We start from the raw sequence: 12302 nt of genomic DNA on the forward strand, positions 1-12302 counted from the left end.
GCGAGCGGAAGCGGCAGGCGCGGGCGGCGCGGCGGGGCCGGGTGGGCGCGATGGACGAGACGAGCCCGCTGGTATCGCCGGAGCGGGCGCAGGCCCCCGATTACGGGCTGCCGGGGGGTGCCGTGCGTACCTTCCCACCCGCCGCCCCGCCGCCGCCACCACCTTCTCCTCCCGGATCCCCCGGCGGTCGCGACCGCGAGCGGCAGCCGCTGCTAGAGCGTGGGGCGCGGGGCCCGGCGGCGGCAGCAGCAGCGCAGGCCCAGGCGCAGGCCCAGGCGGCGGCACAGGCCCAGGCCCAAGCAGCGGCGGCGGCGCAGCGAGAGCGTAATGACTTCCCGGAGGACCCCGAGTTCGCCGAGGTGGTGCGGCGGGCCGAGCTGGCCAGCGAGCGCGGCATCTTCCCCGAGCGCATCTCGCAGGGCTCCAGCGGCAGCTACTTCGTCAAGGACCCGCAGGGGGTGAGCCGGCCCCGTGTGCCCGCCCCGGGGATGGCTGGCTGCTCCCCGTCGCCCCCGAGGACTGCGGGCCGAGCAGCACTGGCCAGGAGGAGGGTGCGCCCGGGGGAACTGCTGATGCTGGCCCGTGGGTGCTAGGAGGAGCGGCTGGAGGCGCCCTGAAGGATTCCCCGGGGAGAATTGCAGTGGGACCAGCAGCAAGAGTGGGGAGCAGCAGTGTTCTAGTGCTGCTTCATTTTCTGTGGCTGTCGTGTCCAAAGAAGAAGGGTTGCCCTCTCTTCTGGGCCTGTGCTCAGTATTTCCTGACCACAGTGACTCCAGCCCTAGGCCTGTGACTCTGAGAGCTGAGGCTTTTTTTGGCCTGTAAAATGTCTTTTTTGTGGCTGCTTAGTTGATGTAATTGAGGCAAAGTCCTCAGCATATAGCTGGCCCATGTAGAAATCTGCAGGGTCAGCTGTGTAGCAGCTGTCTCCACACCACTGACAGGATGTGTGCATAGCACAGGGTGGCTTGTCTTGTGACCTGCAGCACCCAGCCCAATTACTTGAACTGTTGGAGTTTCCTGTGTGCTCCTTCACTGTGTGTATGCTGGGATGCTACTGGGAAATGGGACTGGACTAGCTTAACTCTTCTGTGTCCCTGTTTTCCTGCCCTAGGTTGGGCCTGGTAGCTGTGACAGGCAAGTCTTGGCTGAGCTGTCAGGCTGTAGGGCAGTAAACACTTCCTCCTCCTGCTGCCTTCCCCTACTGTTGCCCAATACAAGATATGGTGGTGTGGGGGTGGACAGCTAGACAAGCTGTCTGGGGGTGGCAGGGCAGAGGCTTCCCGGCCATAGGAGACTCTGGCTCGGCAGGGGCTGGTAGAGGATGTGTATTGTAGTCTGGGTCACCTGGCAGGTCCCCCAGACCACCCTGCTGTAAGCAAATGTGGTGCATGTCTGGTTTGTGGCTTGCTGCCCAGTGTGCTGCTGTGATGGGCAGGTTAGGGCAGGGGGTAAGCAAATCGGGGGAAACCTTTTCTCTTGTGCCCACTTCCCTCTGGGCTGCCAGGGCCTGAGCTGTCCCAGCTAGGATGTGCTTCCCCAGCTGCAGTGACTGTGCTTATCCCAAGTGCTGTCTGTGCCTTGGGGCAGGCCTGGCTCCCTCTGCCCTGCTGCTGTTGCCAGGCAGACTTGTTTTCCCTGCTGGTGCTGCTCCCAGCACAGGTCTTTCTGGAAGGGAATGTTGTGTCGCCAGGCCTCCGGCCTTCACTCCTGCACTGTCCTTGCCTGGCTGGGCCTTGTTCTACTGGTCTGGCTCCACAGAGCACAGGGCTGTGCTGCCAGAGCTCCCAACATTCCTCTTGCAGGCTCTAATCCAAGGATCTGTTGGCAGTTGTGTGCCTTCACGTGGGGCTGATGAGGGGATTGCCTAATAGCCTTCATAGGGGAAGCTGGCTCCTCCATGTGACCTGGTGATGGCTGAAGTGCTTCTGTTGCCTCAAACCTTTTGTCTTCCTGTGGACAAAACCTTGTTTCTGCCTGCCCTGGGTTCGCCTCTGCCCTCTGACAGAGCAAAATTGCACTGGGGTTTGCTGTTGAGGTGCCACATTGTGGCAGGAGCTCATTTTGGGGAAATGCCACCCACTTAGGCCAGGGCTGGCACCAACCACAGGGAGGAGGGCTGATTGTGTGTGCTGCAGACTCACCCCAGAGCAAGGCCTGCCAGCCCAGAGCTGCTGCACACGAGGGGTGCTTGGCCCACCAGGGTGGGTGGTCTTATTGCTGGCCAGGCCCTTGTTTCAGCTGTGTGGCTTGGCAGTGCTGGTTTGGTAATGTATATAAGGCTGGATTTGAGTGGCTGAGGGTGCTGCTGGTACCATCTGGTGGCTAGTTTGGAGCTGCCTGTGTGCTCTTGACCACAGTGTACCCAGAGAACCAGTCACTCTGCTGTTTCTAGCTAGCCCCTCCAGCATAGGGCCCTAGGCTCACTGGCCATGCTCCAGCTGCTCAGCTTTCTGGTCCTGTTTCCTTTGGTCAGTTTCGGGTCAGCTCCATTCAATGGATTTTGGTTAGGATTGCTGTCACTTTCCATCTCCTGCATGGATGTAATGAGTGGCAGTCACTGGGATGTTTATCAGGGGACAGCATCATCATTAGTGTCTTTTGAGACAAGGAGGGTCATTTCCAGGTGTGTGAGCCAGGTATGAAGGTTTTTGGGCAGTATCCTGCTCTCACAGAATAGGGCACTGGCTGGGGAAGGTTCCCTCCCAGCTCCCTCCTGTGAGCAGCAAAGTTTACCTGCTTCCAGGGGCTGGTTATTGCTCCCATGAGAGGCTGTTGTGGGCCCATTTCTGAGTGTTCCCACCACAAGCTGGCTTGGGGGAGAGTGTCCTGACTGCCAGCTACCTTGGATCAGCCCTTCTCTCTCCTCCTAACAGAAAATCATTGGTGTCTTCAAGCCCAAGAATGAGGAGCCTTACGGGCAGCTGAACCCCAAGTGGACCAAGTGGCTGCAGAAGTTGTGTTGCCCATGCTGCTTTGGGAGAGACTGCCTTGTCCTCAACCAGGGTTACCTGTCAGAGGCAGGTGCCAGCCTGGTGGACCAGAAACTGGAACTCAACATTGTTCCCCGCACAAAGGTAAGGGGACAGCTGCTGGGGTCTTCTCCTGGGGAGGCTTTTGTCTGCTTCTGCCAAGCTCTGTTTGTGCTGTGTCTTGTGGCGCTGCTGACTTTGGAGATGTGTTCAGAGCTCTGGACTGGGACTGCTCTGCTCCTGCTCAGGCTGGGCAGAGCCATGGAAAGTGTTGTCTTTGTTTTATCAGCCAGTTGTATGATAAAGACCCAATGGCCCTGCTGACACCTGCGTTCCTGTCTCTCTAGGTGGTGTATCTGGCCAGTGAGACCTTTAACTACAGTGCCATAGACAGGGTGAAGTCCCGAGGGAAGAGGCTGGCCCTGGAGAAGGTGCCGAAAGTCGGCCAGCGCTTCAACCGCATTGGTCTGCCACCCAAGGTAGGGCTGCCGGCATCTGTGCCTGCCTGCTGCTGCTGCTGCTTTGTCCTCTGCAGCCTCCTGTGATGCAGCCTCTCGTTGCTTCAGGTGGGCTCCTTCCAGCTCTTTGTGGAAGGCTACAAGGATGCTGACTACTGGCTGCGGAGGTTTGAAGCTGAACCACTCCCGGAGAACACTAACCGGCAGCTGCTGCTGCAGTTTGAGAGGCTGGTGGTGCTGGACTACATCATCAGGAACACAGGTAAGGCAGGCTGCCTGGGATTCTGCCTGCTCTTCCAGCTGGCAGGGTGTGGAAGCGGGGCCTAGGGGCTTGGCATCTCTTCCTGGCACCCAAAACTCCTCTCAGCAGCACTTGGTTGCTGACAAGTGACTGCTGCTTGTGAGTAGAGTGCAGCTGCTGTGGCTGCCTACCACCATAGCCATGTTTTCACTGCTGGCCTGTGTTCTGGGAGATCTGGATCCACCACAGTGCTGGGGTGAAAGTTTGCCAGCTGAGAGACATCCAGAGATCCAGCAGTTGTATCATATCTCATTCTGGCTTCTGAATTCCTGCCATGCTGAAGGGGGTTGGTGTGGTACTCTGGGACTTACTGGTTGACCTTGCTGTTGCAAGCTGGGGATGTGTGAAGTGCTCTGGTCTCCAAGTCTGGTTGTATGGGGTTGAGGTGGCTTCCTAGGCCTACGGCAAGCTCAGGGGCTCTGGGGTAGAGTTTGGGCCTAAAACTGGTCTATCTCACCTCTGGCTCATAGAAGGCATGCTCCTCTGCCTGGTGTGATGCAGGTAGGCCCTGGTGCTGACATGGCTGTTTTTCTCTCCCTGCAGATCGAGGCAATGACAACTGGCTCATCAAGTATGACTGTCCCTTGGACAGTGCAGGTGTGCGGGTGAGCGCCTCCTCCCAGGCAAGGGGCTCCACGGTGGCTCCGCTCCTGGCAGGCGGGACAGGGGTTTCCCAGGTGGCTTGAGTTTTTGAGGGTGTGGAGGCTTGTTTTTGTCTCATGGGCTTTTCATTTCCTTCTGCATCAGACAATTTTTGGCCTAGTGGGACTTTGTGAGGATGCAGCTGGGCTGTGTGGGAGAAACTGGTGTTGCTGGACCCATGCATCCTTGGGTTGAGGCTTTGGTGGGGCAAGCAGCAGTTTTATTCCCTTCCCACCTGAAGCAGACAGTGTTTCTTTGAGGGTGTGGGCTATGCTATGGGTGAGAGGCTGACGTGCCTCCCTGTTAGCCAGGGCAAAGATTCTGGCAGTGGAACTGGAGGTGTGGGAGAGGGACTGTTCCTGTTGGGAGGATCTCCTTATGACGAGCTCCCCTTCCTTCCAGGACAGCGACTGGGTGGTGGTAAAGGAGCCCATCATCAAGCTGGCTGCTATAGACAACGGTTTGGCCTTTCCTTTGAAACACCCGGATTCCTGGAGAGCATGTGAGACCCTAGGGCTATGCCAAGGCACCTTGGCAAGCCATAAAACTGTGCTCAGGCCTCCCTCTCGAGTTGGAGAGGAGAAGGCTAGGGCTGTCCTGCAAATCTGGGTTTATGAGCAGCTCTGCCTTAGCAGAGGCAGAGGATGCTGGACTCTCTGTCCCAGAGTCAAGTTTCTGGCACTTAGGGTCATATGGTTCCATCCTTTGCCTTCCCTAGCTCTAATGACTCCTGCTTCCTCCTACAGATCCATTCTATTGGGCATGGCTGCCCCAGGCCAAAATTCCCTTTTCACAGGAGATCAAGGACCTGATTCTTCCCAAGATCTCAGACCCCAATTTTGTCAAGGACCTGGAAGAAGATCTGTATGAACTCTTCAAGGTGAGCTGGGGGAGCAGGTGAGGATGGATTGGCAGGAAGAAAAGTTGGAGTGGTGTTGGAGAGCACCCTGTCAAGGCTTCAGGGGTCAGAAAGATGACCAAGCTCCTGACTGTTCCTGTGCTGAGGTGTAGCAGGGTCATCCCTCTGCCAGAAGCTGAATATTCACTGTGTGGAGAAGCAGGAAAACTGTGGGAATGGAAAAGGGAAGCTTGCCTGGGGAATAGGGATCTCTTGCATGGTGTGGGGCAACAAGTGGATCCCACTGTGTGCTCTGTTCTCTGTTGCAGAAGGATCCTGGCTTTGACAGGGGACAGTTTCACAAGCAGATTGCTGTCATGAGAGGACAGGTAAGCCGTGCGTAGGGAAGGCTGATGGGTGAGGCACAGTCTTATTCCTGCCTGGGTAGCTGGAAGGGTGCCGAGGTAGATGCTTCCTGCCGCTTCAGCGGGGCAGCCTCAGGCATTGCTCTGTTGTGCCATTACAGATCCTGAACCTGACTCAGGCGCTGAAGGATGGGAAGAGCCCCCTGCACCTGGTTCAGATGCCACCTGTGATTGTGGAAACGGCGCGTTCTCACCAGCGTGCGGCTAGTGAGTCCTACACCCAGAGCTTCCAGAGCCGGAAGCCTTTCTTCACGTGGTGGTAGCTGTGAGAGCTGTGGGCAGGGCTTGGCTGCCTTGGACTAGTACTGCGAGAGGAGCCAGGTCGCTGCTGGCTCCTGTGGCTGGGACTCGACCTTTCGGGTAGAGCAAGCAGGAGTGGCTGGAGGAACCTGCAGCTGAACTGGAGGAGCCAGGCAGGTCGGGCATGGTCCTTCCCCAGCTCCGTTGGAGCTCAGTGCCCTGCCTGGGACAGAGCCCAGGGGGAGGTATGGGAAGCCCCTAGGAACCAGGGTGTTGCAGGAACCCTGCCCCTGCCTTTCTTCCTCAGCCTGCATGCAGTTCTGAGCACCCCTGCTTGGTGCTGAGATGAGCGGGCTGCCCTGGCTTGGATCCGTCCAGTCCTTCACACCAGTCACTGGCCCTTGCCCATCATGCCAGCTGCTGGGCTGGGAAAGCCTGTAACAGGTTATACTCTGCCTCCTTCCCCAAGGACGTGCTGTATTCCTTCACTGTCCCTCCTCTGCCCCAACCCTGTGTATGCTGCTTTCCTCAGGGGGAGTTCCTGCTGCCCACTGGTGCAGTGGGGACCACAATGAATGGCTGTTCTCTGGCTGGGGGCTTGAGTAGAGGACGTAAGAGGGGCATCTCATGGGGCTGGCTTGAGTGCAGTTGGACGCTAAGAGAAGGCAGGGGCTGGTTGTCCTTGTGACACACAGGTGCCTCTGGGAGGGGCTGTAGTTTAGCAGCTCCACCCCCTCAACTGGTGAGGGCCAAGGGTGGGTGTGAGTGCCCTCTGCCGACACAGTCCATCCCTCCTGCCAGGTCTCCATGGCTGCTCTTGCTTGGCTTTTGACCCTGCTTGTAGCAAGCTTCTCTGGCTGCTGTGCAGCCAGCATGGTGGCAGCCTTGTCTGTGCCTAGGGCCCATCAATGTGGCAGGGGGGCTGTCTGGGAAGGGCCAGAGGGGCTCTTGCTGCATGGGTAGGAGGTATGGTGGAAGCAGGGGAGGGCCAGCATGAGTTCCTGGCTGTTCCACTGCTGACAATCCTGCAGGCTTCCTCTGAGTGGACAAGGCAGGGAGCCCTTCTTCCCCCCCAGAACAGAAGCTGCTGAGCTTGTGTCCTATGAAATGGTAGCAGGGCTGCTGCCTGCATTTGCTTGCCTCGAGCTGCAGCTTCTCCTGCTGATAGGGGAAGTCAGTGTTGGGTCTCACTGTCCGGTTAGCCTATCTTTGAGGAATTTGAGTCTGGGAGAGGAGAGTGTCTCCTTTATCTCCTGGGTGGAGGAGGGGCTCATCACTGGCTGTGCAAGCACAGGGAGGGCAGAGTGAGACCCCAGCTCCCTGACCAGGCCCAGCTACAGCTCTGACTGACTCAAAATGTATTGTTCTAATGCACTGTAGAAATGTATGTAATGTATTTAAACCATGCAACCGTCTGAGTAACAGAGCTGCCCTTCAGCTGCCTGCCTCTGTGTCTCCACCGCACCCCAGTACTCACCTTGTACAATGGCCCGGGGCGGGAAGCCAGGGGTTGGCAGGACGCAACCAGAGCCTCAGGAAGCCTCTGTTCACCTTTTATTAACCACTGAACCCTGTCCCGCACACTTAGTGTCCTCGGAGAGCCCGGCTGTCCTGGCACCCGCTGTCAGCAGTTGTGTCCTCCACAACCCGGCCTCTCAGCACAGCTACGTGGACCCCGAGGGCCCCTTTGCCTTGCGGCCGCCCTCCACCGCCTCCGTAATCCTGCAGGGAAGAGCCGTGTGATAGCGGCGTGGCTGGGACGCATTTCCCCCACTCCCACCTTCCCCTCTTCGCACCTACCGCAGGCGGCCAAAGCGCCGCAAGGCCGCCATCCCGCCTCCGGACTGGGCTGGCCACCGCCGAAGCCGCCGCAGTGCCCGCGCCATGCGCCGCTGGCCCGCGTACCGCCAGACGAGGCGGGCGCGCTCTTCAGGCCATTCGGCCCCGCCGCTCCGGAACAGGTTCCGCAGCTCTGGCAGCCCGACGCCCTGGAAGATGTTGGCCGAGGCCCGCTTGCGACCGCGATTTGCGGTGACCGCCCGCCCCGAAAGGTCGCTCACCACCGAGGCTGGCGTGCCCATAGTCCCGGCCGCTGCCGGCAGCAGAGCGACAGCGTCAGGCTCCACTCCTGCTGTCCGGCCCGGCTCTCCTGGGATCCGGCGAGGAAGAGTGGGCGGCTGGGGAAAGACGCGCTGCAGCCGCAGGGAGAAGGCGGACCGGGACGCGGGCAGGAGGCCAGCCGCACGGGCGGGGCCGCCCGGGAATGCGGGAGGCGCCCGGCTCGGGCTGGCGCACGCAGGTCTGGTCACGCCCTGCCGGTGACCGGGACGGCGGGCCCTACCGTGACCCGCTTTTCCTCCGTCGCGTACCTCTCGTACAGACCCGGCGGTGCCAGGCCGGAGCGGGGCCACCCTGTGACCGCTGCGCCCTGGAGCCAGGCCGCGCCTCCGCACGAGGGTCCCGCGGCTGCTCGGCGCCGCGCGCCCCGTTCATCCACTCGCCCCGCCTCGCGCTGACGCTCCGCGCCCGCCTCCCGCCTCCCGGGCCAATCGGCGCCGAGGGGTGCGGCCGCACCACCTCGCTGAGGGGGGACACGTGGCGCAAGTGGCGTCACTAGGCGGGAGGAGCAGCGGGAGTGGCCCCGCCCCCGGGCAGAGCCCCCGCGCGCCACACCGAGGGGAAATCCCGAGTGACGTAGCGGGGGACCCCGGTGCGTGCTCCCCGACGGCCGGCTCGGGGTCCCGGTGCGTTCCCCGATCGTCCCCCGACCGCGCCGCCACTGACCGCGCTCCACGGTGCAGCCACCCCCGTGGCGGCGAGGCGGGAGCGGCGCGGTGGTCCCCGCCCGACGGCGGTCGCCCGCGAAGGCGGGGCAGGGAGGAGAGGAAAAGAGGCCCTGCGCGGGGAGGACCGTTAGGCGCCAGATGTTTGGCAGCGGCCGGCGGAGGAAGTCGCTGCCGGGGCCCTGAGTCTCGCCCGAGCCGCAGCCGGAGAAGGCAGGGCTCCTACCATGGCCCGCACGGCTCCCCCTGCAGTGCCGCCGCCGCCCCCGGGGCCGCCAGCCCGCGGTTCTCTCAGCCTCCATCGCGCCTACCTGCGGAGCCCGCTGGGTCTGCTACGCCTGGGGCAGCTGGTCCTGGGCGCTGCTTTCTGGGTGACCGTGGCTGCTCACAAGTACGAGGGGGCAGCCCACTTTGCCCTCTTTGCCGCCGTCCTGGTTTGGCTCCTCACCCTGGCCCTCTTTGGGTTGAGCCTGCTGGGGCGCTGGGCGCTGGTGCCCTGGCTGGGCTCGCGCTGGCTCCTCACCAACCTGGTGCACGACCTGGCACTGGGTGTGGGGCTCTACGCGGCTGCTACCGGCATCATGGGCTATAAGGCTGGGCGGAAAAGCTATTGCAACCTGCCGGGATACAGCCAGCAGTGCCTCTACGGTGCGTACCTGAGTGCCTCCATCTGTGGAGGCATCACCGCCTTCCTGTACCTCTTCTCTGGGCTCTACTGCCTGTTGCGGCGCTGCCGGGATCAGCGTGACATCATCTGAGACATCTTGTTGCTCAACTCCCCTTCTTTTCATCCACCAACGGAACACAGCCCTGCTTTGGGACAAAGTGACCCTGCCACCCCATCCCCTCCTGGCTGACTGCACCATGCTTCCTCCAGAGAGTCCTGCACAGATGGATGGATGGACAGAGGCCTTCACTAAGCATGGCTTCCACTGCATTGCATGAAGACAGCGTGGGCACCCAACCATGTCACAGGCCCCTCTTCCACCCCTGGACAAGCTATTGCAAATGGAAGGACCCAAGCAAAGAGCCCCTAAGAGGGACGACGCTTTATAGCAGCCCCCCAGGGCCCCTGCCCAACTCCCCTGCCCCTGGCTTTGCAGATGCTGCGTGCTCAGGTGGGTGCTGACCTGTCCTCAGGGCGGAGGATGACTGGCCTGGGGGAGCTGAGGAGGGGGCAGTGGTGCATAGTGAGATTGGGTGGGCATAAATTCCCCCCCCAGTCTGCTGGCAGCCCCTGCCTGCCATTCCCAACTGCATAGCGCCTTCGTGGTTCCCTAACAGAAGCTCTGGTCTTGGCTTCCCCAGACCGGGCCCCTCCTTCTGTCTGGCCTGAACACGTCCACCGTCTTGCTGGAGCCCTGCAGAGCTCAGCTCCTCCCTGCCCAGTGCTCTGGGGGTGTGGAGACACCTAGCTCCTGCAGAGCCTGATCTGGTGTCACTGCAGCCCCCCAGACATGCAGTCTTGTTTGGGGGCTGAGCCTGCACATGGCTGCAAGGCCTCCATTGCTGTGGGGTGAGGGGAGGGGCAAGCAGGGCCATAGCCTGGTCCTGTGACCACAAACAGGGTCTAAATTCCTCCAGCCTTGTTTGTGTACTGCCCTGGGATTGGGCCGGGTCCCTCTGGGGCTGAAGGGAGCAGGACACCAGGTCGTTCTCTCCCCTTGCCCTCCTGCAGCTAGGTTCATGACTGAGCCACCAAGACTGACCCGGGACCCCACTGCTCCTGCAGGAGCAGGCACAGCGTAGCCAGCGGCCCTGGAGACTGGCCCACAGTGCTGCCTGATTCTGTGGTTTTGGGTTTACCGTCTTGGAAAGCGTTAATCTTGGGACACTCTGGCTTCATCTCAGAGCCCTGCGCTGTCTGGAGACTGTGGCGAGACTGAGGGGAAGGGCAAGTGTCGCAGCATGGCAGTGCTGGGCTGTTGCTGGCACTGTGGCCACAAGGGGAGCTGGGACCAAGCATTGTGAGGACACTGCCCATTTTGGGAAATGGGAGAAGAGGACTTTGTCAGTGGGGCCAGTCCAGCCCTGGGTCAGGTTCCACAACCTGCTGGTTGTGAAGCCTGGAGAAGGCCATGTAAGGTTGGCTGGAGCCAGAAGCTGGGAATTTTTGGAGAAGCACCACACCAGGGTTTACCCTGTCTCAAACTATCCTTGCCCTGCCGGCAGGCAAGTCGTCTCTTTCATTCGGTGTGAGGGAGGATCTATCCCAGTCTCTATGTGAGCTTGGATGAGTGTGACATGTGTCCCTAGCAGCTGACCACAGGATCTGGCATTGGGTTTCCTGGTGCCTTTTTGGGGGTGGAGAGAAGCAGCTGTGATCCCCCTGAGGCTTGGAAAGGTCCAGGGTTAGCACTAAGTCACCACTTCCACTATGAGGTGTTGCTCCAGTCAATCTCCCCTTATGCTCGAGGACCCTGCCAGTCCCAAGGCCATCTATAACTTCTCTGGGCAGGACATACTGTCTCTACCCTGTGTCAAGGCTGGTCCCTGACACTGCCTGCCCCAGCTACACTGGTGCAGCACCTGGCCCAGGCTGCCTGAGACCCCCCAAGTGGGGCTTCTTCCACCACAAGTGCCTTTCTTTGGCTTTCTGCAGCCCTGCCTGTTGTGCCAGCTCTGACCCTTCCAGTCTGCTCTTTAGTGCCTATGGATTCACCTTCCAAATAAAGCAATGTCGGTGCTCACCAGGTGTCTGGGGCTTTGTGCTGGGGCTGGGACCTGCTGGGCATAGGGTCTGAACTGAGATCATGCCTGGGTCTGTATCCCTGTGTTCAGAGGCTTCCCTGTCTGGAGCTTCTGGCTGTGGTCACAATGCCCTAGCATGCTTTGGGGTCATGGGCAGGCCTCTTTGTGCTGAGCCAACACTCCTGATAGAGAGGCTTAAACCTTAGCCCTTGGGGATAGGGGCTGTCCCTTGGCTCCCTCCAGAGATGGGGCACAACCTGATGCTCATATTGGTGCTAGGTACAGGCACCTCTTGCTACGCAGTAGTGTAGAGGCCAAGTCCCTGGGGCTGTGTGGCCATAGGGACATGCTGGGGACAGGACACAGCTGCATTCCTATGGTCTTTGTCACTCCAGACTGAAAAGACTCTCTGTCACAGGGCTGGAGCACTGTTGGACAATCCTGCCCACGCTGCAGGAAAGCAGGGGGCAGGCTAAGGGCAGCCAGCTGCTCCCAGGGCTGGCTCTGGCCTGGGGCCACATTTTCAGGATGGAGATCAGCTTTGGACCTCTACCCACAGCTGGGGTATCACCAGCCCCCCCCAGCCCTCTGCCTGCAGGACACATGCCCAGATGCTGTGGGCAGCTGGCAGCAGCTCTGAGTCTTCTGCTGCCCTTGTAGCCTGAGAGCTAGCACACAGTAAATGTGGTTGCATGGAGTATTATGGGATGGCATCATCCCTTTTGGCATTGGAAGCAGACTATGGTCCCCACAGCATCCCTGGGTGCCAGCAGCCCTGCCTTACTGCAACTTCCTGGTGGAACAGCCTGGGGTGCGCAGGATGGTGGGAGCAGGATGAGACTCAGAGTAGGATTAGCCCCAGATCAAGGTCAGACCCAAACTAGGGCTGAGCTCAGGATCAGGATTAGATCCGGATCGGGGTCAGCCCCCAACTCAGTCTGCATCCCAGATCAGG

General features: G+C 60.2%; 3 protein-coding genes across 5 annotated transcripts; 2 read left to right on the forward strand and 1 right to left on the reverse strand.

The window, feature by feature from the left end:
• Positions 1 to 12: 12 nt before the first annotated feature.
• PI4K2A (phosphatidylinositol 4-kinase type 2 alpha) lies at positions 13 to 7310 on the forward strand. 2 transcript variants are annotated; one of them, XR_010987490.1, is made up of 9 exons: positions 13 to 458; positions 2874 to 3074; positions 3317 to 3448; positions 3536 to 3689; positions 4272 to 4325; positions 4773 to 4872; positions 5117 to 5250; positions 5538 to 5597; positions 5735 to 5762. XR_010987490.1 is itself a non-coding variant. In XM_068139556.1 (9 exons), exons 1-9 carry the CDS (start codon positions 51 to 53, stop codon positions 5894 to 5896), a joined length of 1413 nt encoding a protein of 470 aa, XP_067995657.1. In that variant the 5' UTR covers positions 14 to 50; the 3' UTR covers positions 5897 to 7310. The 2 variants fall into 2 exon arrangements, 1 of the variants encoding a protein (XP_067995657.1); XM_068139556.1 differs by having other exon boundaries at positions 14 to 458; positions 4272 to 4333; positions 5735 to 7310.
• On the reverse strand, positions 7300 to 8351 carry AVPI1 (arginine vasopressin induced 1). Of its 2 annotated transcripts, none has more exons than XM_068139557.1 (2): positions 7670 to 8039; positions 7300 to 7595 (listed from the first exon to the last, which is right to left on the reverse strand). In XM_068139557.1, exon 1 carries the CDS (start codon positions 7952 to 7954, stop codon positions 7670 to 7672), a length of 285 nt encoding a protein of 94 aa, XP_067995658.1. In that variant the 5' UTR covers positions 7955 to 8039; the 3' UTR covers positions 7300 to 7595. The 2 variants fall into 2 exon arrangements, with proteins under 2 accessions (XP_067995658.1, XP_067995659.1); XM_068139558.1 differs by having other exon boundaries at positions 7394 to 7595; positions 7674 to 8351.
• Positions 8352 to 8546: 195 nt separating this feature from the next.
• MARVELD1 (MARVEL domain containing 1) lies at positions 8547 to 11346 on the forward strand. The gene has a single exon (XM_068139559.1). It carries the CDS (start codon positions 8884 to 8886, stop codon positions 9412 to 9414), a length of 531 nt encoding a protein of 176 aa, XP_067995660.1. The 5' UTR covers positions 8547 to 8883; the 3' UTR covers positions 9415 to 11346.
• The last annotated feature ends 956 nt before the right edge of the window (positions 11347 to 12302 follow it).

Source organism: Melanerpes formicivorus, unplaced genomic scaffold (assembly GCF_026170545.1).
Source record: "Melanerpes formicivorus ecotype bairdi unplaced genomic scaffold, bMelFor1.0.p_v2 SCAF_6, whole genome shotgun sequence".
In the NCBI taxonomy this organism is placed as follows: Eukaryota; Metazoa; Chordata; class Aves; order Piciformes; family Picidae; genus Melanerpes; species Melanerpes formicivorus.